At 44.4% G+C, this 27,659-nt stretch overlaps 2 protein-coding genes across 2 annotated transcripts; both read left to right on the forward strand.

The window, feature by feature from the left end:
* Positions 1 to 5,953: 5,953 nt before the first annotated feature.
* On the forward strand, positions 5,954 to 6,774 carry LOC119975732 (heterogeneous nuclear ribonucleoprotein U-like). Its single transcript, XM_038815562.1, has one exon. It carries the CDS (start codon positions 6,118 to 6,120, stop codon positions 6,517 to 6,519), a length of 402 nt encoding a protein of 133 aa, XP_038671490.1. The 5' UTR covers positions 5,954 to 6,117; the 3' UTR covers positions 6,520 to 6,774.
* LOC119975724 (heterogeneous nuclear ribonucleoprotein U-like) lies at positions 6,627 to 26,818 on the forward strand. The gene is made up of 14 exons (XM_038815550.1): positions 6,627 to 6,774; positions 10,517 to 10,643; positions 10,734 to 10,808; positions 13,152 to 13,291; positions 13,381 to 13,480; positions 17,105 to 17,217; positions 17,901 to 18,164; positions 18,941 to 19,060; positions 20,484 to 20,612; positions 21,062 to 21,230; positions 22,406 to 22,672; positions 23,649 to 23,854; positions 25,586 to 25,690; positions 26,665 to 26,818. The coding sequence occupies exons 4-14, from the start codon at positions 13,286 to 13,288 to the stop codon at positions 26,719 to 26,721; spliced, it is 1,536 nt and encodes a 511-aa protein (XP_038671478.1). The 5' UTR covers positions 6,627 to 6,774; positions 10,517 to 10,643; positions 10,734 to 10,808; positions 13,152 to 13,285; the 3' UTR covers positions 26,722 to 26,818.
* Positions 26,819 to 27,659: the final 841 nt, after the last annotated feature.

Genomic DNA, 27,659 nt, shown 5'->3' on the forward strand with positions numbered 1-27,659 from the left:
CTACCCTGCACATCTTTGGGTTGTGGGGTGTGGTAGTCGGTATTAGGGGTATTACGGTACCTAAGTTAGAGGTACCTGATGCTGTAAGATCATTGGTGAAGCCTGCCTGCTGGTTCTGCCCAGTAAGGCGGAGTATAAGAGTCTGTGTTTCCCTAGCTGCTGCATTCTGTACCTGCGCTGCTGGGGGAAACATCTCGTTCAATAAAGCCTTCAATTGCCCTACAATCTCGCTTTGGGAGTTATTGATTCGTGCATGAAGGAAAATTGCCCGCAACTCGCCTGGGAGCTGTCTATCCTGCCACCATACAGGACTATGTGCCGAACCTTTGACAGGACTGGCTCCGTCTGGGTCCACTCACGGATCTGTGATGCCGTAACAGGCAAGGTGTCCATAAAATTTAGGGTTGCAACCACCTCACCGGTCGTGGGGGTCGACATGGAGCCGGTCGATAAAGGCAATCGGCTCAGTGTGTCAGCATTCCGCTATCTGGGTTCCTGGTTTGTGCTCCAGAGAATACTTGTAGGCAGCGAGCAACAAAGCCCAGAGCTGGATCCGTGCAGAAGCAACGGACGGTATTGGCTTATCCTCTCGGAAAAGTCCCAGCAGAGACTTATGATCAGTCACGATAGTGAAGTGGCAGCTATACACGTACTGGTGGAAGACGTTTTCACCGTAAAGACCACCTCCAGGCCCTCCTTCTCGATCTGTGCGTACCTTTCCGCTGCAGTCAATGTGCGGGAGGGTGAAAGCTATCGGTCGCTCGGCCCCATTCTCCATCTGTGGGACAGGACGGCCCCAATACCATAAGGGGATGCATCACATGTGATGAGCAAAGGCTTTCCAGGATCATAGTGGGTTAGTAACCCAGACGATGACAATTGTTGTTTTACCCGCCGGAAAGCGGTTTCTTGCGGCTGACCCCAAACCCAGGTGTGATTCTTCTTCAGCAGAAGGTGCAACGGGGCCAGTGTAGTTGCCAGATTGGGGAGGAACGTCTCGTAATAGTTTACGAGGCCGAGAAAAGAACAAAGATGCGAAGTGTCAGTCGGGGCGGGGGCCTGTTGAATTGCGTGAACCTTCTCTGCGACGGGGATGTTTTTGGAGGGAAGGGGTTTGCGCCCAAGGCATGCACCTCCATTCCCTGTAGCTCCTGCACTCCTTGTTCTGTGCTCTCCCGGGAACAATACTATTTGAATGGTCTGTTGAAAAGGTCAATGTTGGCTCAGCTAACAACTTTCTCTGGGTAGCCGCATTGTTAATACTGCAAACCAAACGGGTCGCGTAACATTCTGAAAAAAGCCTCGCCATAGCCTGGATAGAACTCGGCAAGGGATTCTAATGAGGTCCTCACAGCGGTATTAAACCGGGATGAGCTGGACCATCGTGGACGGGGTTGGGTTAAATGTTGCCCCCACTAAGATTCACAAGTTCTCAAACGTTTTGGCGTCCGGCGCGCTGGGTACGTAAGGCTCCTTATCACCCCAAACGTATGCGGGCCGCAGGCGGTGAGCAATATGACCACCTGGCGCTCGTTTTCGGTGATATTTTTGCCTGGAAATAGTAACCGCATCCATTGTCCGTACTGGTTCCAGCTTTCCAGCGCAGCGTCAAAAACAATCCCAAGCGTCCATACAGAGGCATGGTGTAACAGAAAACAACTCCAACCTGTATCCACCAAAAATCCAGGGAGGTTGCTTCAGCAGCGTAGACAGCTATCACTTTAATCCTTGTCGCCAGTTTTGTGAAGGCCACACAGAATCCAGCACGAGTTGAAGGCTAGAAATAAATAAATTTATTTACAAAATATATATAATATATATATAAAATATATATATATACAACAGCAGCAGCAACTCCTTTTCTGCTCACTCTCCTCTAGCTGGTTCCAAACTGACCAGCTTTATTATGCAGGGAAGGGCAGCCAGCGGGGGCTAGTGGTTGCACAACCGCCTCACGGCGCTGAGGTCCCAGGTTCGATCCCGGCTCGGGTCACTGTCTGTGTGGAGTTTGCACATTCTTCCCCTGTTTCTGCGTGGGTTTCGCCACCCCACACCAAAAATGTGCAGAGTAGGTGGATTGGCTATGCTAAATTGCCCCTTATTGGAAAAATAATTGGGTAATCTAAATTTAAAAAAAAAAAAAATTTATGCAGGGAATCTGCTAATGATTTCTCCGTCCCCCTCATTGGAAGAAGCTCATACTCACAAGGATTGTGGGGATTGCCATTAGTCCCCCAGCCAATGGTAAGTGGCAGGTTAAAGCAGCTGCGCAAGTGCAGCCTAAGTGCGTGCGCGACCCTTGTTAGCGGGGGGGGCTGGTGAGTGCGGTCCCGGTGAATCAGCCGGCATTCTGGGCGGGAAGCCATGAGGCCTCATTAAGAGACCAATTAAAGTTGAATAGAGGTGCCGGCTTCGTCTGTCGAGCGCCGGGAAACTCGCGGCAATTCCAGCTCGCTAGAGCACTTCGAAATTTTTTCGGAGAAATCGCGCCCTAAATTTATATTAAAAAACCTTCACAGGTCGATACACTTAGGCATCCACAGGTTCGCTTTTTTGCAAAAAAGATCTTTCCGACATTCCCTGTGGTGCCTCCGTCCTCATTGTTGGAGAGGGTTTTTCGCTGGCAGGGATGATGGAGGGGAGTGTCTTGGGGATTTATGATAGATTATGGCAGATGATAAGTATCTGGAGAGGGGTATTAAGGCCAAGTGAGAGGAGGAGGCGGGGTTGGAGCTGGAGGATGTGTGTGGTGCAAGGCTCTGCGTGAGGTCAATGCAACATTGTCATGTGCGCGGTTAGGGTTGATACAGTTGAAGATAGTGCATGGGGCCCTCTTGGGGTTTTATTTGGGGTGTCGGGCCTGCTGGATCTGTGGATGGGGCCGGGCAGGCTGATGGTCTGTCCTTCTCGTCGCTGATTGCTCGAAGACGGGTGCTGCTGTGGAGGTCAGCTTCTTCACCCAGTGCCTCAGTATGGCTGGGGGATCTGATGGAGTTTTTATATCTCGAGAAAGCTAAGTACACTGTGAAGGGCGCAATCGAGGGGTCCTACTGGAGATGGCAGCCGTTTATTCTGTACTTTAAAGAGCCGGGTTGAGGGGGATGTTTTTGTTCGGGGGAGGATTTGGGGGATTTCTCAATGTTTTTGCTGTGATGTATAAAATTGAAAAAGGCGAATAAAAAAATGAAATTGATTTATCACTGGTATCCAGTTGGTATTCCACTTTCACGAACAGTCCTGTTGGGGATCCACCAGCAGCCAATGGGGTAATCGCCAAGCAGCTCTCTTGGTGATCCACCATCACCAGCAGCCAATGAGTAACCCCCCCTTGCCCCCCCCCCCCCCCCCCCCCCCGTAGCGTTGTTGGTGATGCACAATCCCCAGCAGCCAATGGGGTAATACTCCAGCCACCCTGATGGTGAGTCATCATCACCAGCAGCCAATGAGTAACATCCCTGCCCCCTCCAGCAGTGCTGTTGATGATGCACAATCACCAGCAGCCAATGGGGTAATCCCCCAGCAGCCCTGATGGTGAAGACTTATTACCAGCTGCCAATGGGGTAATCCCCAGCACCCACCATCACCAGCAGCCAATGAGTAACGCCCCCACCCCCTCCAGCAGTGCTGTTGATCATAAGACCATAAGATATAGTAGCAGAACTAGGCCACTCGGCCCATCGAGTGTGCTCCACCATTCAATCATGGCTGACATTTTTTCCATCCCTAGTCTCCTGCCTTCTCCCCATAACCCCTTATTAATCAAGAATCTGGGACAGCACGATGGCGCAGTGGGTTAGCCCTGCTGCCTCACGGCGCCGAGGTCCCAGGTTCGATCCCGGCTCTGGGTCACTGCCCGTGTGGAGTTTGCACATTCTCCCAGTGTTTGCGGGGATTTCGCCCCCACTATCCAAAAAGATGTGCAGGTTAGGTGGATTGGCCACGCTAAATTGCCCCTTAATGGGAAAAATTGAATTAGGTACTCTAAATTTATTATAAAAATCCAGAACCTATCTATCTCTGTTTTAAAGACACTCAGTGATTTGGCCTTCACAGCCTTCCACGGCAAAAAGTTCCACAGATTCACCACCCTCTGGCAGAAGAAATTCCTTCTCATCACTGTTTTAAAGGATTGTCCCTTTAGTCTGAGATTGTGCCCTCTGGTTCTAGTTTTACCGACAAGTGGAAACATCCTCTCCATGTTCACTCTATCCAGGGATGGCAGTATCCTTCCAAACTCCAACGATACAGATCCAGACTCCTCAACCGTTCCTCATTCGACAAGCTCTTCATTCCAGGGACCATTCTTCTGAACCTCCTCTGGACCCTTTCCAAGGCCAGCACATTCTTCTTTAGATACAGGGCCCAGAACTGCTCACAATACTCCAAATGGGGTCTGATCAGAACATTAAACAGCCTCAGAAGTACCTCCCTGGTCTTGTATTCTAGCCCTCTCAACATGAATGCTAACATTACATTTGCCTTCCTAACTGCCAACTGAACCTTCACATTAACCTTAAGAGAATCATGAACAAGGACACCTAAGTCCCTTTGTGCTTCTGATTTCCTAAGCATTTCCCCATTTAGAAAATAGTCTATGCCTCCATTCCTCCTTCCAAAGTGCATAACCTCACACTTTTCCATATTGTATTTCATCTGCCACTTCTTTGCCCACTCTCCTAGCCTGTCCAAGTCCTTCTGCAGCCCCTCTGCTTCCTCAATATTACCTGTCCCTGGCTAGGTCATAGAAGGCAGAGATTAGCAATGAAAAGGTGCTTTTCTGATTGGAGGGCTGTGACTAGTGGTGTTCCGCAGGGATCAGTGCTGGGACCTTCACTGTTCGTAGTATATATAAATGATTTGGAGGAAAATGTAACTGGTCTGATTAGTAAGTTTACAGATGACACAAAGGTTGGTGAAATTGCAGATGGCGATGAGGACTGTCAGAGGTTACAGCAGGATTTAGATTGTTTGGAGACATGGGCGGCGAGATGGCAGATGGAGTTTAATCCGGACAAATGTGAGGTAATGCATTTTGGAAGGTCTACTACAGGTAGGGAATATACAGTGAATGGTAGAACTCTCAAAAGTATTGACAGTCAAAGAGATCTTGGTGTGCAGGTCCACAGGTCACTGAAAGGGGCAACACAGGTGGAGAAGGTAGTCAAGAAGGCATACGGCATGCTTGCCTTCATTGGCTGGGTCATTGGGTAGAAAAATTGGCAAGTCACGTTGCAGCTGTATAGAAACTTAGTTAGGCCACACTTGGAGTATAGTGTTCAATTCTGTTCGCCACACTCCCAGAAGGATGTGGAAGCTTTAGAGAGTGCAAAAGAGATTTACCAGGATGTTGCCTGGTATGGAGGGCATTAGCTATGAGGAAAGGTTGAATAAACTTAGTTTTCTTCTTACTGGAACGAAGGAGGTTGAGGGGCATTATGTTGAAGCATTATCACTAGCAGCCAGTAGGCGAACCCCTCTGCAGCCCCCATGGTGATGCATTACCAGCAGCCAATGGAGTGACCCCCCAGGCAGCGCCCATGGTGATACTCTACCACCAGCAGCCAATGAGGTAAGCCCCCAGCAGCGCCCATGGTGATGCACTATCAATCACCAGCAGCCAATGGGGTAAGCACCTAGCAGCGCCCATGGCAATGCACTGTCACCAGCAGCCAATGGAGTGACCCGCCAGCAGCGCCCATGGTGATGCACTATCACCAGCAGCCAATGGGGTAAGCCTCTAGCAGCGCCCATGGTGATGCTCTATCACCAGCAGCCAATGGGGTAAGCAGCACCAGTGGGGCATGCCCGCAGACACCCATGGTGATGCTCTATCACCAGCAGCCAATGGGGTAAGCCACCAGCAACGCCCATGGTGATGCACTATCGCCAGCAGCCAATGGGTAAGCCCCTAGCAGCGCCCATGGTGATGCACTATCACCAGCAGCCAATGGGGTAAGCCTCCAGCAGCCCTGCTGGAAAGGCGCCTGTTCCTGTAGCGGGCGCGCACACTCGGGGGTTTACGGTAGGAGGTCGCACTGAGTCTGCGCGGCGCGCTGCCTCGAGGAGCCGCTCGCTCGGTGGGTGCAGGGAGACGGAGCCCAGTCCCCGACTTCAACCATGAGCGACATCAACGTGAAGAAGCTGAAGGTGCCCGAGCTGAAGGATGAGCTGAAGCAGCGCGGCCTGAGCGTGCAGGGCCTGAAGGCCGAGCTCCAGGAGCGGCTGCAGGCCGCGCTCGACAGCGAGACGGTGGTGGAGGAGGCCGAGGAGGCGATGGAGACGACGGCCGCCGGGGAGAAGGGAGAGGAGGAGGACGGGCCCGGGCCGCGGAGACCCGGAGAACGGCGAAGAGGAGGAGGAGGAGAAGAAGAAGAAGAAAGAGGGAGGACGACGAAGAGGGCGGGAGCTGCCCGAGTCGCTGCTGGAGGAGGAGGAGGAGGAACCGCAGGTGGCGGGGGCAGACAAAGCCGAGGCCGAGGCGCCAGGCCCGGGACTCAACGGCGCTGCCCCGGCCGCTAGGCCGCTGCCCGAGGCGGCCGCCGCGCCACCACCGGCCGCCAGCTCCGCGGAGGCGGCCGCAGGCGGAGGGAAAAGCGAGGACGCCGAGGAGGAGGAAAACGGCACGGCGAGCGGAGCCGGGAAAGGCCAGGCTCCGGCCCAGGAGAGAGGGGAGAAGAGGAGACAATGGAGCTGGGCAGCGGCGAGGCGCGGGCGGCCAGCAAACCGGAGGCGCCGCCTCGGGCCCAGCTCCCGCCCCGCAGCACTCCGCCAAAGGTTGGGCCTCTCTCTCTCTCCCCCCGCCGCCGGGCCGCACACAGGCCTCGGCCTTATTTCTCATTAAGTGCGGTTTTTTTTTTATTATTTAAACGGTAAGAGCCCTCAGGACCGTGACTTCCGGCGCTGCGCCTGGATTGGCGCGGTGTTGGCATGGGGCGGGTGATGGGGGGAGGAGCTGCTCCAGCTGGCTCTCACACACTGAGAGACTGGATTTAAAATGGGAGAAGGGGGATGGCTGATTGTACAGGATGGGGAAGGAGGCCAGAGAAAATGGAGGGTGGAAATAATGCGAAGCAAAATGGAGTAGCAGAGGGAGCGAGGGAAGGGGGAGGAAGGGGGGGAGATTGGCACGTGGGAACAAAGATTACTTTGGCACCCGCTTCCCCCTCCCCATTTGCAATTGTATTGAGCATTTTTATTTAAAATGTTTACATTTGCATTGCGTGTTTCGACCTGGAATAATCATCCCTTTTTGGTAGACGGTACTGACCCTGAGGAGGGAGTGGAGGAAGGCAGTAGTGAAACTAAAGCAGGATGCCAAGATCGCAGAGGCTGGGTCTGTGTGCAGTTCAGGGCCAGAGTCGGTGGCAAAGGGGAGAGATCTGTCTGGTTGGTTAGGTGGGGGGTCCTCATTTTTAGCCACATAAGTTTGAGGCTTATCCAATCTTAGATTTCACCTACAAAGTTGTGAAGCAGCTGAGAGGGCTAAAGCTGGGTATTCAGTGCTGTATATGTGGGGTGTGAGCCTACATGTACCGCAGGATGTGTGTGACATTGAGCAGAGATGAGTTCTAGGTTTAAGGTGAGGATTAGGTTTGTGCAGGTTCCAGGGATGACATTGGGGTGGGAAGATTAGCCACTCATGATGATCTCTGGATGCTGTACAGACGAGAGTCGAGCCAAGCAAATTCAGAGCCAATTTAGGCAAATTCCAGGTGTTCAAAACCGTAGATTGAAAATGTAGAAGTTGGGGAAAGTTGGTGGCTTTGTGCAAGACTGTTTTTATTTTGTAGAATGGGTAGAGGTTGATGGGGTGTTGTGGGAGAGGCGAGTATACAGCTGGGAGACAGTGGTGTGTTTCTACTGCGTGGAAGCCAAAGGGTAGTTTGGGGTGGCATCCTAGCTGTTGAGGGTTCAGGTTGGAATTCCTTGAGTTGGTGGCGATGGGTTTTGAAGGAGGTACAGCATTTAGAGGAAGTGGGCCATTTTCAATGCTGGTTAACTTGGGGGGTAAACCTTGATATCACGTTTCAATCTTTGAAGAAGCATTCTAAGAAGAATATTAAAGTACTGATGTAGTCGAATTGCAGCACTGCCCAAGTAGCTCAAGTTTCAATTCTACAGTAGGAAAATTTGTAATAAAAAAAAGAACTATAAGCCTTTCTTCTTGTCTCTACATTGGTGTAACATTTCCTAGGTAGGTATACCGTGGTATGTTCATTCCATTTCAAAGTCGAAATACAAGAAGCAAGGTAGCAGTTCAGAAATCAGCTTGAAATTTATAATTCACAATTAGGTTAGATCCCTCACCAACAAGTTAGCACCAAAAATATCAGGGAGAGTCTGTTATATGACATCGTCTTCCATTGCATCTCAGCAGCAGAGTAACGTATTGTGATTCTGTGGTGCAACAATCCTGTAATTTATAAAGTAGCAATTCTTCCTGTGCAATGTGAGCAATGCCATGGGAGACCATTCACAAACAACTCAGCCGTTAGGCCGGGTGGACATACAATGACATTGGCTGTTGGATTGTAATTTTGACATATGACTGAAGGCAAGTGGACACGTTCCCAACTGAGAAAAGGCTTAACACAGTTGCTGCTGCCACAATCAAAATTGATTTGCTCTACCCAGATTTGAAGAAACCAGCAAAAATTAAACAAACTGTTACAGAATGTAAGGCTACAGTGTAGCAGTCCTGGGATCAGTCAATGCAATATCGATTTGCAACCAGCTGCATCTTATTTAGGCTGCGTGGCTGCAAATTCAATTTTCTGGCATATAGATAGCTGCAACACTCAAGTTTTATTTGGGGTAGCTTATTTTGTGTGACCGCTTTCAGACTTGGAAAAAAATGTTTTTTTAAGTACCCAGGCAATTACCCCGCATGCTGGAAGTCTTTGGAGGATCCCCATAATTCTGCTCAATTCACAGCAGGGTTCTGTCACTTTTTGTGAGCCAACATTTCATAATTGCCCAGTGACTGAGAACATTCAAAATAGTCTAGATACTGCAGTAGAATTGAAATTGGCAAACATTTTTCATGTTTGAAAAGCACAATTCCTAAACTTAAAAATAAGTCAGAAGTGGAAATGCTAGTTGTGCAGTTGAGTCGGGGTGTGTTGCCCAAGTGCTCTCTTGGAATATGTCCTGTTTAATTTTGATTTATTGGAATTTCGTTACATTGGCTACAATTTTTAGGCGAAGAGGACTGATAGTCATCCTACAGCCTTGTGTTCCAAACTGGGCCAGGCATAGAGCAGCGTTTTGTATGTTTCATTCTGTGGTGAAATTAAAATGTTGGTTGATCTAACCATTTAAGCTGCCTTTAAATAGCTTGGTGCCTGCCGTGCTCTTTCTTCTCCATAAAAGTGTACTTTTGTGATTTTAGTGCCCTACTGATTTTGAGCAGTGTTAACTAGGCAGCTGCTCCCAGGCTAACAGAGCAGGGGTTTCTTATTAATAGCCAAGAACAATTTCTAGATGCAGCGTTGTGTGTCCCATTTCAATCTCCAATGACAGAATTGTCCTATTTATGTGCGGGGCGTTTCATCAGCACATTTCCACTGAGGAGTAATCCCTCCGTACTTCCTTATTCAAAGTGAAAGTGGTTTGTGAAAGACTTTAGGTGAATTCCCAATACTACTGGTCTCTGCAAAAAACAGTTTCATATTGATACTGTTTATAAATGTAATTGCTTCCTGAATCCCCAGGCCTGGAGGAGGCAGTCTTCTGCCTTGCTCTGATTCTAACTAGCATGAATGCACAGTAAATTAGCACCTTAGCTCTTCCGTATGTTAACAAAATTTGCAACTTAATGTGGCAGAAAAAGAATTACAAACACATGGTGACTGGTGCATTGGGTCGCTCTTGCTGTAACGGCTAACACTTGAGAGACTGGATAAAAGTCTCCCTTTGGAACTATATTAACATGTGCAGCCTTATACCTTTTCTGTGTGGGACCACAGTGTTTAAAATGTCCCTAAATCATTATTCTGGTTTAGAGATGAGTCTAGGACCAAAACATTGTTCTTGGTCAATTTTATTTCAAATAATTGCATGTTGATCAAAATGAAACGACTTCAGAGGAAACAGTCCCCTGAACTAGAGTCTGGTGAAGTTGAGCTGTTTATAAGGGCTGTGCTCCATGTTGATCAGTTTGCTGGGTGTGTAGAAACTTCACATGGCTTATCTTTAATCCTTTCGATGAAAGTCTTGTAACAGTTTATGAATAATACAGTTCATGGGCTGATTACCCTCTCAATTGTAGAAGAGTATTATAGTGGTTAACATTAAGCCAATAAATTCTGTGTTGTGCTTTGCAGAAATACGTTCATGAATTACAATGAACCTCATTTGGAACAATTAAATTCCCATATATTTATGAATTAAGCTGATATTTAACTTCTACTTTGTACATTGACTTTGATTTTCCACCCCTCCCCCAATTGCGTACAATCATTGTAATCTTGCATTTGAGCCAATATTGGTCAATTATAACTTGCTTTTCTCTTAGAAAAAGAGGGCCAGGCTGACCAGACAATGATAAGAGTAAAGAGCAAAATCGCAAAGGTGTAAAGAGACCTCATGAAGACCATGGACGTGGCTATTACGAGTATATTGGAAGAAAACAAATATCGGCGGTATGATTAACTTTATGTAATCAGTGCGTAGTAACTTGTACTGTTCTGTTTAGTACCAAAGCATTAACCAATATGTATGCCTGTTTCTAGGTCTAAATCTCCCCAGCCCACCCGTGGAAGAAGATGAGGAAGAATGTGATGATACTGTAGTTGCTTTGGATACATGTACGTGATGTTAACCAGATGGGTAATGTTGTATTGTAAATGGGTGATGAGGCAGGAATTTGAACCACGAGGATCTTGTGAAGAATTGCTGCACAAGTCAAGTTTCGGATTATGGAGCGAGACCACACCATCCACAAACCCTCCTGGCAGTCACACTTTGCCATTGCTGTGTCCTCACCCACCCCAAATTCAGAGTTTACCCAGGAGAGGCAAAAGCATTTTTCAGAAAGAGGTTCTGGGAAATTCTTCTCCAGGGGCAATGAGTCAAGTTCCACAAGCTTTTGCAACCCGTAATCTTATTATTCCTAACTGCTTTGAAATTCCCCATAATGGCTGGATATTTTCTCTCAGACTGGAATACCTGCTACGCATTGTTCTTGAACCTTCCTGTATTTTGTGCGCATACCTGTGAATTTAATTCGCTACTATCTGGCTAAAATAATGGAAACATTTCTCCAACGAGAGTAACTCCAACTTATTGAGTATGCAAATAACCCATAGCCTGGCTACCAGCATGTTTGAGGCTAGAATAGACATATAATTTACACACAGCCTACATACTGTGTTCTTGTATCGTATAGTTCTAAAACTTTGGTCTGAAATCTTCTTATCCATGGCCCTCATTATATTGCCCTTATGCACCTTCAATGACACATCAAACTATGGCCCTCAGTGCCTATCCTGTTTCATAAAATATTGTGTAGCTTCTATCGGACTGCCATATTCATTCATTAATTGATCACTTCCTTCAGATTAGTTGGGACAAATCATTTTTTTTTCTCTTCAAGGTAAACTACCTAGTAATTGCTAACCGTTCCAGCTGATTACGATCATATCCTTTATAAGACTGCAGCATCTTTCCTAAAGTTGATGTCATACTTAATAGATCTACAATTCCTAGTTATGACTTCTTCCTCCTCCTAAATATTGGAATCTCATGACTCCTTTCTGTCAGTTCGAACTAGCCGAGGCCTCCGAGCACTTAACCAGCTGAAGCACATCATTTCCATAATAGCTGTCATGTCCTTTCGCATTCTGTTACATGGCAACAAGTCCAGAAGCCTGATCAGCCTGAGTGTCTTAATCCTGTTTAAGACCCTTTCTGTTCACATTTAGAAGTACGGGTTAATACGTTGTTAGCATTATCTTCAAACAGTGGAAAACCTGCTGGGTGTTCATTCGCACTTTGGGCATATCCTTAACCCTTAAACCTAACTCGGCTAGCTTCTAATGGCTGTGGTTGGTTCATAGAACATAGAACAGTACAGCCACAGAACAGGCCCTTCGGCCCTCAATGTTGTGGCCGAGCAATGATAACCCCACGTAACCCATATCCCAACAATCACCCCCATTAACCTTACACTAGGGCAATTTAGAATGGCAATCCACCTAACCCAGCACATCTTTGGACTGTGGAGGAGAAACGGAGCACCCGGAGGAAACCCACGCACACACAGGAGGACGTGCAGACTCCCACAGACAGTGACCCAGCCGGGAATCGAACCTGGGACCCTGGAGCTGTGAAACACTTGATGCTAACCACCATGCTACCGTTCAGTACCATTCCGAAACACATGCTGTTCCAACATCCTTGGCCGTTCCATGAAAGCCTAAAGAGATCCTGCGTTATTGCCATTATTATACTAATGTTTCTGAATGTCATCTTTCAACAGTCCAAGGCAGCATCCCTTTCTCTTCAACTCATTTCTCCTCCAACCAAAGCATAAACTTGTGACTTAATAGCTATCGTGAGCTTCTAGTTTGATATTTAGGCAAGTCAATTATTTTAATAACAAGTTTTTATGTTGGGAAAACCCTTTGTATTTGCAACAGTTCAACTGACTTTAACCAGTAACGGTTTAGCAGATTTAAATGGCAATCATTTCCTCTTTCAGTTTTTCTGCCATAATGATTGCATAGTCGTATTAGTCCTTGGAAAAGGGAGGAAAATTAATGTCTACAAGCTTGTGTAGGTGTTAAAAATATCTACCGTGTGTTGCATTAATACTCCTAGAGCTCTAGCTTGGTTGCAGTTTAGTCCCTGAAAAGATCGGCGAAATGTTCTAGTCGTTACTCTAGTGTCACAGCTGTACTGGTTTTGTTGTAAAATGGGCAGTGAATTACTTAAATGGGTCCAACTTCTCCTTTTTTTTGCTTTTTTCACATTATAGCTTCTAATTAGTTATCTAGTCATGTTATTTCCTTAGTTGGTATATAGTATTATCTTTTAGTATTACAGTGGGAAAATGACCTATGTCAGTTCCGCACACATGCTAGTCAGTGTGTACTATTATATTAGGTGGTTTTCATTAAAGTACTAACACATGTCATGTTCTTTTAAAGACAACTGCGATTTGCACTTTAAGATCAATAGAGATCGTTTGGCGCAATGCCACTGACTATGGAAGGATTTTGCCTACCTTTGGGCTGGAGGTAGAGCTTCCTACGGAGTTACCAAAGGCAAAATCTGCTTTGAGATGAAGGTAAATATCTTCAATTTTTGTAAGCAATGCTTTTTTAAAAGTCACAAATTTAGGATGTTATTGTCTGACTTCGACATTTGTCTTGACAGGTAATTGAGAAGATACCAGTTAAGCATTTGCCACCAGATCAGACTGACCCACATGAAGTGAGGGTAGGCTGGTCCCTGGATTCCTATAGCATGTTACTTGGTAAGTTTACAGCACCCTATTTTCTACACCCTTTCTCGAATCCGTTTCTCTACCCCTCTACCCGATTCCCACTAACCGTGGGGAACATGCACAATCATTTCTGAATGGAGTGCCTGAATTCTATCTAAGTGCCATTCCCCAAATCTGTTGGCCAACAGGCGTAAACATTGCTCAGTGTTGTGCGTAGCAAGCCAGCTGAATGCGATTTGATACTATATGAAGGTTTCTTTTTATTGAGGGTGTAATAGGTGAGGAGAGGTTTTATGGTGAGTTAAAAGTAGCTTCCTTGCTAGTTACCCAGTCGCTGTGGACTTGGAACTATGTTGCAATGGTTTCAGTGACATTTTTCAAAAATGAAGCTGCTTAGTGAATGGAGTTGTCGTGTTATTTTGTGGAAAAGATAAACTTTATGTGGGCAGTTTGATTAAATCAGGTTTTTAATATAAAAATCCAAACATGAAGTGCTGGGTGTATGTAGGTAGTGTAATGTGTTAGACACTTCCTTTCACTTGTGGGAGTTGGATATGGGCTCATACCAGACTAAATTAGAATCTTCCTCTGAGCTGACTCTGACAGTACTGTGTGAAAACATAGGCATTTTCATTCCAGTTCAAAATCAGATGTGCAGCTCAAAATTACCCCGACTTTGACATGAATTGGCCACACTGGCAGAGGAGGTGGAACATGTCCTACCCAGAGGAAAGGATGCTTTTCTTTTTAGACAGGATTATGGGCCATTGAAGCAGCATAGAGAGTAGTTTGCAGCCCACGAAGTATGTTTTTAAGCTCTATGCTTTATACTCTGAAAAATAGAAAGGCAATGCAGCAGTGCTAACCACTGCACCACTGTGTCGCCCTGATAATTGCAAAATAATACAGTGGACGAGTGAGATTTGAAGAACAATATGAAGCTGAGTCAAGATTTTATACTTTAATTGCAGTTTCAGAACTAGTTCTGGCTTGCTTTGTATCAAACTAGACTGAGTGTTATCGGCTGAATACTGGAGAATTGTTGGAAAGATTCAGCACTGATGTCCCTCACCTAATGAAATGAAGTAGATTTGTATGCAGTAAGTTGCAGAGAATGTTGCATTTAGTATTTTCACTTGTAAATGAAACTGCAGTACCTCCCACGATGGCTTAAAGGGAGTATAGTATGTAAGTGACCAATTTGGACTGAAGAATTCAATGTTTGATTCTCAGCCTGCAGTTGTAACCGATGCAAGGTGTTGCAATTTGGCCATGATGCCCTCTGCTTAGAGGTGGGTAAAGGAAAGAAAAAGACTTGGGGTGGAATTCTCCGCAGGGGGCCGAATTCGTGAAGGCCGTCGTGAACTCGGCCGAGGTTCACGGCGGCCTCGGAGCCCACTCCCCGCACCTAATTCACCCCTACCCAGGGGGCTAGGAGCGGGTCTCCGTCTTTCTCGGCAGCGACCTCGTCACGCCGGGAATGTGAAGTCATCCGCGCGGGTTGCCGGTTCCAACCCGCGCATGTGCGGATGACTTCATCACGCAGACGGCACGAAACCGCGCATGCGCGGTGGCCGTCTTTCTCCTCAGCCGCCCGGCAAGACATGGCGGCTTGATCTTGCCGGGCGGCGGAGGGGAAAGATTGCAGGGGGCGTAAAAAATGCTGGGGGGCCCTCCCGTGATTCTCCCAGGCCCCGTGGGGTGCGGAGAATTGCGCCCTTGGGTTTCTGCTTGTGATTTGATGGAAAGTGCAAGTTTGTGACCATTTGGTGAGAAGGTTATGATTGGGTTATCTAGGCTTCAAAAGCAATAATGTGCCACCTTGCTTGGCAATCTGAGCCCAAGTAGGTATATGTATTTGCAAGAAGAGAAAATTAGGGATTAATTGCTGCGGTTAATGCAGCAGATTTATATGTGAAAGAAACACTGAAGGAGTCAGAGAATTGGGAAATAATAGTACCTACGCTATAATACATTTCTGCATTAAATAATGTAGGTCATATATCAGCTTTAAAAGAATGCTTAAATGATGCATTATATTAATGAAATAATTCTTAATCTGGTCTGCATATTAAAGGATAATTTGAACATCTGAGCTTGAGGGTCTTCTGGTTTCTACTTTCTGAATTTGTGTTCTATAAAACATGTTCTATAAAACTTGATATTATCCATATTATTTATCACATAAATGTTTTATAGTGTCAATCATCTTGTTTCTTAATTCACTGTCTCTCCCTGCGCCGAGTGAAACATTTTGAGCATCGATCGCTTGGTTAAGAGATTAGATTTATAGCTACCGGGAAAATTTACCAGACTTAGCTTTTTAATTCTTGGTAATTTTGCAACAGCCACTAGTTCCTTTTTTCATTTGACCCTCTTTGGCGCATCCCTGCCTTTACTTCCAATCACCATGCAAAGTAATGGCTGTGTTGCAAATCACCATCCATTAATCAAATGTGCAGCCAACCCTATAGAGTCTGTACCAGATTCCAAGGATGTGCTAGCTTTTCTTTACTGTGTCACATTGCTTTTAACAATGTAGTACTGTAGATATTCTTTGACCTTTTGTTTTTAAGCAATTCCATTCTTGGGGAAATAGTGCACTTTTCTCTCGCTTGGAAATCTGTCCGCTTCCAAATGTTTAGTTGAATTTTTCTGTTAGTTCAGACACGGCATGTTTGTATTTTCTATATGTTACCCAGTCTTTGCATCTCACAGCCTCAGGCCAAGTGTTTGACTGCAAGATATTTTTATAATAGATTATTTCTGGTTTGTTTTCTCTTTTCCTGTTCTTCCCTTTATTTGCTATTTCTTTCCTTTATTTGCTATTTCTTTCCTACTGTGGTCTTAATTGTTTCTCCACACTTAAGAGTTCCACCTTTTTGTCAATATCTGCCTGACCCAGCAAGTCTTTCTATGCATGGTTGACGCAAATAATCAACATGTAAACCGACAGACTTCCAAACCATTTTATCCAACTCCCATTTATCTTGGCAAATTGCATTGATCATCTCCACATGTCCAGATTGGCTGTCCTTTTAAAAACAACACTGAAGCTTAATTGTGTTGTGTTATATACTTGCCCAGATGGGATTGCACTGTCGGCTTCCCACTTTTCACAAACTGCTGCTATAATGGCATTTCCCCAAGGCATTCAGGCTGGGTTTTTATAACAGTGCAGCTATCAAGGCATGGTCCCACCCTGCTCTGAAACTAAGTGGTTGTCCAGTGTCCTTGCAAGGGTTTCTGGCCCAAAATGATCTAGTCAAGTCAGCAGGTGACGGTTTGAAAGTTAGCATTAGGTACAGCAAAACAATGGCACTACTTTGGGGGGGGGGGGGGTTACATTTTAAGGCGAACTGGAACATTCTTCTTTTTCAACTCCTTTCCTTTAAACTGCAATATATGCTTGTCTAACTCTGGAACGATTGAGTGGTGATATAAAATGTGCAACAATGTCTTTATTACACTTATCAAAATTAGGAACATGGTATTTTATTCAGCTTGCTTTCTACTGTCCTGATGGTCGCATGATACTATAATTCTGGTTACTGTGGAAATATGGGATACCTGTGTACTTAGTGCACCTGACCATTGCCTGCTCATTCTTGTACAGTTTGTTGAGTTTAAATTGTTTGAAACTCTTGCTTTCAGGAGAGGAAGAACTTTCTGTCGGGTACTCTGGGAATGGAGCAAAATGTTCAAATTGCAAGTCTGAAGATTACAGTGAGAAGTTCGGAGAGAATGATGTGATTGGTTGCTTTCTGGTAAGTCAACAGTGTAGGGAATCATGGCATCATGACTAACAAAGAATTCTGATTTTTGATGTGCTGTCTTTTGCCAACCATTTCTGCTGTGTTTTCAAACCTTAACCCTGATGCCATTGTTAATCATCGATTTATAGGGGTCAACAAACTTATGCATTTAACGTTTTGCGGTTTTAGGTATAGCAATTATCAAAAACTAATATCCATTTAGCTCCTTCACATTGCAATTAGTAACTCCAACCTGTCAGTGATACTGCTGTTGGAGAATAAGAATTTGAAGTTAAAAATTCATTACGTTTTATTATTTTCAAAGAATCTGCAAAATATGAGGTTATTCGTGAAAGGAGCTTTAAAAATGTCTCTTTGCTTGTATATTTAAAACATCAAGAGCTGAGCATTGCACACATAGGAAAGTTCTGTTTAACGATCAGTGTGTAGTCTAATTATGGAGATCAATCCTTTACAGTAAGGATCAACCACCCATGGGAATATTTGAGGGTTGAGCTTGCTGTTCTCCGTATAGTGATGATTGACATATGCAAAACAAGGATGTTTAATAATGTTCAGAAGTTGTGCAGTAGTCACTATCAAATTCTTTGTTAATTGCAGCCAATCTCCACTTGAATTTTTCTCTCTGCAGGAAATGCTAGTGCTCTCAATTATTTAACATTTTTTTGTTGCAGAACTTTGATGCTGAGGAAGTGGAAGTCTCTTACTCCAAGAATGGTCAGGATCTGGGTGTCGCATTTAAGATTGGGAAAGACAGTCTCGCTGACAGAGCCTTATTCCCGCATGTTCTGTGCCACAATTGTGCTGTGGAGCTTAACTTTGGACAGATGGAGACTCCATACTTTCCGACACCGGAAGGCTTCACCTTCATCCAACAGGTTCCATTGGAGGAGCGTGTACGAGGGCCTAAGGGTCCCAAAACCAAAGGAGAATGTGAGGTACATATGATGCTTTAAAATCAAGTATAGAATCCCTATAGTGGAGAAGGGCATTCAGCCCATCGAGCCTGTACGAACCCTCTGAAAGGCCCCATCTCTGTAACCCTGCGCGTTGCTCATGGCCAATCCACCTGTACATGTCTGGACTGTGGGCGAAAACCAGTGCATGTGGAGGAAACCCACACAGACACAGTCAGAAAGTGCAAATTCCCCCTGTCGTAACACTGAAGCAGCAGTGTTAACCACTAGAAACATTGGCGTAAACTGCTCATGCTAGATTGTGACTGACATGTACCTCAGCTCCATTTTACCCACTTTTGTTCCAAATCTCTCAAAACCCTTCCATCACAAAAATCTACTTCTGTTGAAAAGAAGCAACAGTTGTTTTGTACATAGAGTTGGCTTTTCTATAGCATGACCTACAAGTTGCTCGACCTTTAAAACGTGCTGGTTAGATTCCATACCTGATACTGCAATGTTCCATTTAAAAAGTGTTAACAGTCTTGTCTCGCCCTGAGTATAGCTATAATATGTTTTCTTTATCACTAGCTGTTAGACTTAATGTCATGCATAACTCCAGGCTTCAATGATGTCATATGTTTACACTATATAATTTTTCTAAATTCTCACATTGAAAGTTAATGAAATACAGAAGTATGAGTCTTGTAATGCGAAAAACCAACCTGCAGTAAATCTTTCTTTGATATTAACAATTAGTGGTCATTTCAGGAAGAGGATACTTGAATTAACCTGTAATAACGTTTGGTTTGTTTTAGGTTTTGATGATGGTTGGCTTGCCTGGAACTGGCAAATCAGTTTGGGTTTCAAAGCATGCAGCAGAGTATCCAGGCAAATATAATATTTTGGGGACAAACAATATCATGGATATAATGAAGGTGAGATGCTTGAGAAATGTTTACTTTTTTCAGTATGTGCATGTACATATAAAATAAGATGAATTGCATAAATTGTTTAAATTGCCCTGACCAAAGGAAGTTCACACTTACTTTGCTGTTCATGTGGAAACACTTGAGGTGCTCCTGGGAGACATGCATTACTTATGTATTATTAGATGACTTTGTTTATGCATGTAATTCCAGTTCAGTTTTGGGTTTTGATTTTTGTTGTGTGTTTATTCTGACATTTGACATTGGAGCAGCATGTTTAAAACACTCAGAAATCATGTATGTAAACAATTGGCTGTAACAATACACCTTATTTTCTGGGGTATAAGTCTAATTGATCTGCGATTTTTCCAAACTCTATTCATATACAAGTCAAAGTCATTGTGGTAGGAGGAGACTAGACTACCTTGAGATTCCGCAGAATAGAGAGACACCGGGCGGTACGGTGGTGTAGTGGTTAGCACTGCTGTCTACGGCGCTGAGGCATTTGTTAATGAAAAAGAAGAATCATCATACAACACTTTAAACGCAATTTACTTTACATCAGAGAAGCCTTCAAACTCTTAGTCTGTTGCACATTTCATGACTTCCAGCTTGAACACTGCCATATAGGATTGACCTGACTAGACTGGAGGCATTTTGGTATGAGGCAAGGAGTTTAATTGCAATTATTTATACTCCCAATTATGTAAATAGTGATTTTGATTATGGATAAGTCTCCACTATAAACCCCAAAAATACAGTAGTTGTGACCTATGGGCAAGTAGGTGGTGCTCAGAAATTAGTTTCTGAATTTTTTTTCTGCTCCATTCCTGAATATTCCTTTTACTAGGATGGGCAATTTAGAAAAATTAATATAAGATGCAAGGAAAGAATTGCATTGTCAATTGACTACCCTCATTAGTGTAAGGGAAATTAATAGATCGTTTTTTTAAAACCACAATGTTTCGTGTAGTGCCACCTTACAAATAAACCTGGAAGTAAATAGTGAGCATACAAAACAAAATCATGAATTATCTTTTTTTAAATAAATTTAGAGTACCCAATTCATTTTTTCCAATTAAGGGGCAATTTAGCGTGGCCAATCCACCTAGCCTGCACATCTTTGGGTTGTGGGGGCGAAAGCCACGCAAACACGGAGTGAATGCGCAAATTCCACACGGGCAGTGACCCAGAGCCGGGATCGAACCTGGGACCTCGGCGCCGTGAGGCTACAAGGCTAACCCACTGAGCCCACCGTGCTGCCCCTGTGAATTATATTTCTGCTAACTACCACATGTGTTAAAGTGCTGAAGAATGCATACAAGTAAAGATTCCACGGAACAACAAAGGAATCCAGGGCCAGATTAATGTTTGATCCTAACGTACAATGTTCTTGGAATGTGTTCTGTTCAAATTTTCCGCCCTCTTTTAGGTTTTGAGCTTCAAGCGTCAGAAGACTGACAGGGGTAAATTAACTACATTGATTCAGCAAGCTACACAATGTTTGAGCAAGTTTATTGAGATTGCTGCTCGCAAGAAGCGCAACTACATTCTCGATCAGGTATGCGGGAAGCTGATCTTTCTGCTATTTAACTGACTGTATATTCAGATTTGTTTTTGTTCCTGTATATGATCTACGCAATAGGTCAGCTTGCTTGGGAGACAAAAGGATAGAATTAGGGCGAGGGTTCAATGTATTGAAATAAATTTTATATTGAGTACAGATTACAGATAGGGCACTTAAGTTCTCGCTAAGTAGGAAAACAACCAAATAACCCAGTATAATTGCATTTTTGATTCCTTACTGTAGCCAATCCTCTTTGTTATATGGTTGCTATAATTAATTGTAATATACTTGGTGCACAATAACTCGTGCTGTCTTATCAGCTTTGCTGGGCTTAAATTAAGATGGGATGCTGTGCAAGAATGGGAGGTGTGGGGGTGCCTGGAAAACTCAAAATGAGAAGCATAGCTTTTTTTTTCAAAAAAACTTTTAATTTTCTTGTGTAGACAAATGTGTGTGCAGCTGCACAAAGAAGGAAGATGTGCCTGTTCGCAGGCTTCCAGCGTAAAGCGGTTGTCATTTGCCCATCAGATGAAGAATATAAGGAGCGTTCAAAGAAGAAAGCAGAGGAAGAGGGAAAGGATGTCCCAGAGCATGCTGTTCTGAAAATGAAAGGTGTAGATCCAATTTGAGTGCAACCCTTGTGTTGCCTTATCAATCAGTTTTTCTTTGGAAGATAGAATACCTGGTCTTACTCTATAGTTTGGATGTGTTAGTGGTACAACAGTGCACTTAATGGTTACCTCTAGTGTTTTTAACCAAACCTTTAAAAATATGATTTTGCCCTTTTGGATTTTTAAAAAAATGTCTTTGCCTGTTACATTAGTCTTTTTATTTGACCTTTAAGTTAAGTATAATTTTAGAGATATGTATCACTTGGATGTTATATAACAAATGTTTTGTGCCTTTTTAAAAAAAGATCTTGCTTCAGAACTGACCTGTAGTTATAAGCTGCTGCGATGCAGCTATTTCCAAACAGTTTAATTTACTCGTGAACTTGTCATTTTTGTCTAGTGTAATTCTTGTAGGTCAGCAGTCTATTATCGTTCTCACACTGATAAAAGTAGTTTCTGATGCTCGGATATGTGGTGGTGCTACACAAGAATCCTGTAAATCTTCTGACTTCTCCATGCGCTGTAGCCGGGGAAGGGCACACAGTTATAATTCCAACAATTTTTAAAAAATAATGCCCTGATGTCTCCTTTGAACTGACCGTCCTAAATTTATTTCTTCAAAGGTTTTAATATTGGTGTCCTTTGCCACTGAGCTCAGTGTGAGGTGTGACCTTATTGAAGCAGGAGAAGAATACAGTGCTGTCATGCATTGTACAAACTTCTTTTTGAACTCCCCTGACCCTTTAGTTGACTGCATTGCTCCAAGCGATCAGGACCAACCTGGACCTGGTTTTAGTGCCTCCTTGTACTCTGGTAGGGGGAGGGTGGTACTGCTGCTGGTGAATGACCCACACATACAACACAACACACTCCTCGCGCTGAAAAAAAGCATACATGTGGACTTTGGGTGAGTACAGAGATCAGCTGTGCTGCATACACAGTTGAATAGTCCTATTTACATTCTGGCCTGGTGTGAAGAAAGATGGCAGAGGAGAGCTGGTACCCTGTAGGCCCCCTCTAACATGAGTCAAGAGTACAGGATGCGAGGGAAATGGTGGTGTAACGTGGCTGCATTGGCTTCATCTAAAGAGCAATTATGGAGCTGCAGGCAAATTGAAACATAGAGATATTCTGCTGCACCATATTGATACTTACTTTTAATGGTCTGTTTTTAAGGTATCTTCACGCTGCCTGAGTCAGGTGACTTTCTGGATGAGGTGACCTACGCAGAGCTGCAAAAGGAAGATGCTCAGAAATTGCTCGAGAAATACAAGGAGGAAAGTAAAACCGCCCTACCACCAGAGAAAAAACCCAATACAAACACTGGGAAGAGAGCCATGAATCGGGGTCGAAGTGGTCAACGGGGTGGAATGAACCAGTACAATAGAGGTGGCCAGAGAGGAGGGCGAGGTGGATATCCGAACCGCGGCAATTACCGAGGGGGTAGGCAAATGGTTTAAACTTGTACAAATCGAATGAGTACCTTTTGCTGGGAAATGATCACCTTATTTAGGATTGTGATGAGAAGAGGTTGATTCAGTCAAAGGATTGTGAATCTTTGAAATTCTCCAGCCAAGAGGGTTGTGGGTATTCCATCGTTCTAATACCCCTGAGGCTGGGATCGATATAATTTTGGTGCCTTTGGGAATTGAGGGATATTGAGAGCGGGTGGGAAAGTGGAGCTGAAAGCCAAGATCAGCCATAATTGTACTGAATGGTGGAGCAGGCACACATGTGGTCTACTCCTATAGAGTTCACCTTCTCGCGCGCCCCCCCCCCCCCCCCCCCCCCCCTGCTTTTACAACTAGGGAACTTAATCTTGCGTTGGTGACCAGCAGTAACATTTGGTAGAGAATTATGCAGCTGGCCCTAAACGTCTATATCATCTCTACTTCTCATGTGATACTAATCGTTTTAGGGTATGATTTCATTGTTCCCGGCATCCTTCAGAGTGTCCCTCTAGTATTCATCATTCCTGTGTGAGCTTCAATAACAAACGCCAAAGGGATGGGAACATTGCAGCCAAGCCCACTTTCATTCTTGCCTATTATTTGCGCGGACATTTGTAGCAGAAGTTTCTGGTCACTGGTCAGGAAGCAGATATCTTAATTTCCCTTCCCTGATTTAGGAACACTCAAATGTGTAGTAACATTTAGACAGATTAGACGTCCATGAGACCTGGCTAGTTTTTAGGGTTCTGCTGCATGCTGGGTCAATCCAAAGTCTGTCTGCTGCATGTTTGTCCTGGATGAATATCTTCCATAAAAAGGTTTTCCTGTAAACCGACATTCTCAGTCACCTTTTTAAAAGAATACAGAGCAGAACCATAGTGTCTGGGTTTTCCCCCATGAATGTTGCATTGAAGAATTAATTGGAAATGAAATGTGATAATCCTGAGACACTCTTTTCCATCAAGCAGGTTCAAACCGTGGACAGTATAATAGAAGAGGAAATCAACAGAGTCGTGGCTATGCTCACAATCAGCGTTTCACTCCGATGATAGGCTACAATAGGGGTGGTTTTGTTGAAAGACCCTCTTACAGTGGCAGGGGAGGTGCCTACAACCACAGGGGCGCAGCAGACAACCACAGGGGTCCAGGCAGCAACCGAGGAGGCTATGGACAAGTAAAGTATAGATTTTGAATTATTTCTGTCTGGCGGTGAACTGCTTCTGAGACACATGACTATAGTTCTGAATTGTCACAGTTGTGTTTTTGTTCCCAGTAAGTCTGCAACTTCGAAGATTGTATCAAGTAAATAGTCTCATAGAACGTAGAACAGTACAGCACAGAACAGGCCTTTCGGCCCTCGATGTTGTGCCGAGCAATGATCACCCTACTCAAACCCACGTATCCCCCCTATAGCCGTAACCCAAACAACCCCCCCGTAACCTTACTTTTTAGGACACTACGGGCAATTTAGCATGTCCAATCCACCTAACCCGCATATCTTTGGACTGTGGGAGGAAACCGGAGCACCCGGAGGAAACCCACGCACACACGGGGAGGACGTGCAGACTCCGCACAGACAGTGACCCAGCCGGGAATCGAACCTGGGACCCTGGAGCTGTGAAGCATTTATGCTAACCACCATGCTACCGTGCTGCCCCAGATCTCGTATGGATCTTTTTAACCAAACCTCGGATCATTTTTTTCCTGATCAGTTGCTCACTTCATCAGTTTTTTTTTTGCCGTTTCTGTCTGGTCATTGCTTCCCTCATCTTTATCTTTTGTTACTCTTTTCGTTATGAGTAACAAAGACTAGGAGAAGGCAGGGACTCTGTTATTCTTCCAACCAATTTATATGTGCCCATACAGCATTTCTTCCTGATTTTATAATGTATAGTAGTTGGCGCTCCCGCTCAGCACCAGCCACTTGTATTTATATAGTACACTCAGCATTCAAAAACATCCCAGTGTACCTCAAGGAAAAAGTTGGAAAGTGATTGAGGGAAGAAATTGCCAGAGCTTAGGGCCTTGACAGTAGACGGCATGGCCACCATTGTGTTGACATGATGAGAATAAAGCTGTTCTTCCAAGGATAAAACTTTGAAATGGCATAGCCATGAGGTATTTTTGCCATCTTTCAGAGTATCCTGACAGTGCCCATTCGGACCAACACTGTGAAAGAGCACCACTCACTTCCCACCCTATCCCCGCACACTTCCCAAACCTTCACATCCCTCGGCACTTGAGGGGCAATTTTCTCATGGCCGGTCCACCTAACCTGCAAGTGGGAGGAAACTGGAGCACCCGCACGCAGACATGGGGAGAACGTGCAAACTCCACACAGACATTGACCCAAAACAGGAACTGGACCCTGGCGCTGAGAGGCAGCAGTGCTAACCCCGTGCCGTGCTGCCCCTTTGTTTTACTATTTACTGGATGTTTGAGCAGGATTTTGGGACACTAATTATGAAGTTGGAAGGGGAAACGGGTTGCTTGCGGTGGAAATCCTACCACACTTTGTGGTTCATCCTTATTAGAAACTAGTGTTAATTGCTCATCAAAATTAATGGTGCAATAGGAATGAGAATTGTGATGTTCACACTTCCTGTTGAACTGGAGCTTTCAAGGAATGCATCTGATATAATTACACTACACTGGTAATTTCTACACAAATCAACACAATACCAAGGAAAACTGGTATTTCCTGCTATTGATGCTAACTGTAATCGCAATAACGTGCAGTACAGGTAGCTGGGGAACTCAAGTGGTGCAGCTAAGCATTGAGTACTTGGGTTGTAAGATGTATTGTATTACTTATGCGGGTACACCTTGATTTTAGAGCCATTCAAGGGCAAGTAGAAAACTGTACACCTGTCTCTTGACTAAAACATTTTTTTCAATGCGACAGAATTTCAGGGGCAGGGGAAATCGTGGCTTTAACCAAGGCTACAGAAATGAAAACTTCCTCCAAGGTCAGGGCTACAAACAGAACTGGAGCCGTCAGCAGCAGGCGGTAAGTAACACTATAATCCAAGGTGCTGAGTGGCAGACAAAACTAGTTTACCTGCAGTCATGTTGAAAGCTGGTTTGGGCAGTGACAAGTCGTGTGCTGTTGATGGATCCTCATACTGCAGCATTCTGGAATACGGCTGTTCTCCATGCAGGTGTTTCAAATGTTGCTGATTTGTAATCTGCTTAATATAGTTTTTGATCAGGGCTAGGGTGTTTAAAGTCTGGAGTCATCTGCAGGATTTCTCTTTTTTTATTCAAAATATTTTTTGAAAAACCTATAAATGATGTACAAAGCGAGTGATTTTCAAATTCAGTTGAAGTCTGAGGGGAGTGCTGATAAGAGAATTGGATGCGCTTTTATTAAAGATTATGGAGGACCTTGAAGCAGCTTAGAGAGTGGGAGGATGCACGAGCAAAGGCCTCTGGAGAAACAATTATTGGTAGATTTTAATATTTCCATTTTAAACTTGGTTCCTTGTGATAAGAAAATCTCGGGAATCCTGAAGCACAGTAGCAGCAGCTTCTAAAATGGATTTTGATGGTGATGTACTTATCGTGCAAATAAAACTCCAGTTATAGTCATTCTGGTATTGCTGCATTCATTTTTTTAATGAACAAAGTCAGTCACTTCAACGTGACTGTGCTCGCTGAAGCTGGTAGGGTCCTGGGTGGATGTTGCACATTTCAGCTGGCCTCCTGCTAATATGGAGATCCTCTTAGTATCCTAGGAATGGTAATTTTCTCTGTAGTATGTGGTCTCCGGTGTATTAAGTTAACTTTTTAGTTATGCACAGTCAAAACAGCAGTGAGATGGGTACTGGTATTTATATTTTCCGTGCCAGCCAGGGATCCGTGTACTTCTGCACCTGATTTAAACTTTCTAAAACATTTCTGGATCTTTGCTTCTTGAAAGCTGCTGCTAGTTGGGTTTTTCCTGATTCTCACAAGTTTGTTTGTTTTTTTCAAATTTTACAGCGACTTCAACAGTTCTGGAGTCAGTACAGCAATCAGTATAACAAAGACTACTACTAGGATCTGCAGTGAGTGATCCAACGATGGTTTCACCGCAGCTGTAACTTCAACCAAGAGATGTCAACTTTTTTAATCTTGATTTTTAAACATTCCAAAACAAAGTGCCTGCAGGTCGTATTTGGAAGCTTTATCAATTAATTGATTTTTAAGTGTCTTTTATTTTTTTACATTTTAATTGTAATGTTTAGGTGAAATGTGGTGAACCTCCAATTTCTAGAGGATGAAAACATTTTCAGTTTCTGCATTTTTTTTCCTGTAAAATTTTATCAAATAAAAACCCCCCCTGAACTTGTGCTTTCTGCGTGCCACTTATGTTTATTAAAGGACCTTCATAGTGCTGTGTTCCCAATTCTGCTCATTTTGGTGTTTTCCTTTAATCCAAATGGTACAACTTCAGGCACTTCACACCCTCACCGGCCAGTTTTCCACTGCAAGTCAGCAATTTTGGGAAACCATTCTGGGAAGCTTCTCCCCTTGCCCCCTTACACGATTCTAATCAACCACACACACACCCTCTCTCTTCCCCCCCCCCCCCCCCCCCCAGCGAATCAGATAGTTATTCACTGTGTGCCGCTGGTAGGACCAACATTGATCGATCATCCATGATTGCCCCAGCTTGAACACCATTTTATTTAACTAATTCCTCAGCTGCCATGGTGGGATTTGAATTTGTGCCCTAGGATCATTACTCCAGGTCTCTGGATTACTAGTCCAGTAACATAACTGTCAACGTAAAGTCCAAAACCATCTGCAGTTGTGTTCTCATTCAGGAATTCATTAAGCTGAGTTCAAAGGTACTCCACTGGTCAAAAAGTGCCCTGGAAGTTGATGTCTTGTGTTGGGCACTAAGCATTGTGATGTGGATAGATCTAGCTCAACTGTGATTCTTACCGTGGAGATTCGAATCATGTCATGTACGCTTATCTGTCTGATTTTAC

This window comes from Scyliorhinus canicula, chromosome 1 (assembly GCF_902713615.1).
Source record: "Scyliorhinus canicula chromosome 1, sScyCan1.1, whole genome shotgun sequence".
Lineage (NCBI taxonomy): Eukaryota > Metazoa > Chordata > Chondrichthyes > Carcharhiniformes > Scyliorhinidae > Scyliorhinus > Scyliorhinus canicula.

Bases quoted from the DNA above. Each gene is read 5' to 3' on its own strand.
- LOC119975724 (XM_038815550.1), top strand. The intron at 13,481-17,104 runs GTAAGTTTACAG...TCTTGCTTTCAG, and splicing joins TTCCTATAGCATGTTACTTG to GAGAGGAAGAACTTTCTGTC. The intron at 23,855-25,585 runs GTAAAGTATAGA...TCAATGCGACAG, and splicing joins ACCGAGGAGGCTATGGACAA to AATTTCAGGGGCAGGGGAAA.
- LOC119975732 (XM_038815562.1), top strand. From the start codon at position 6,118: ATGAGCGACATCAACGTGAAGAAGCTGAAGGTGCCCGAGCTGAAGGAT.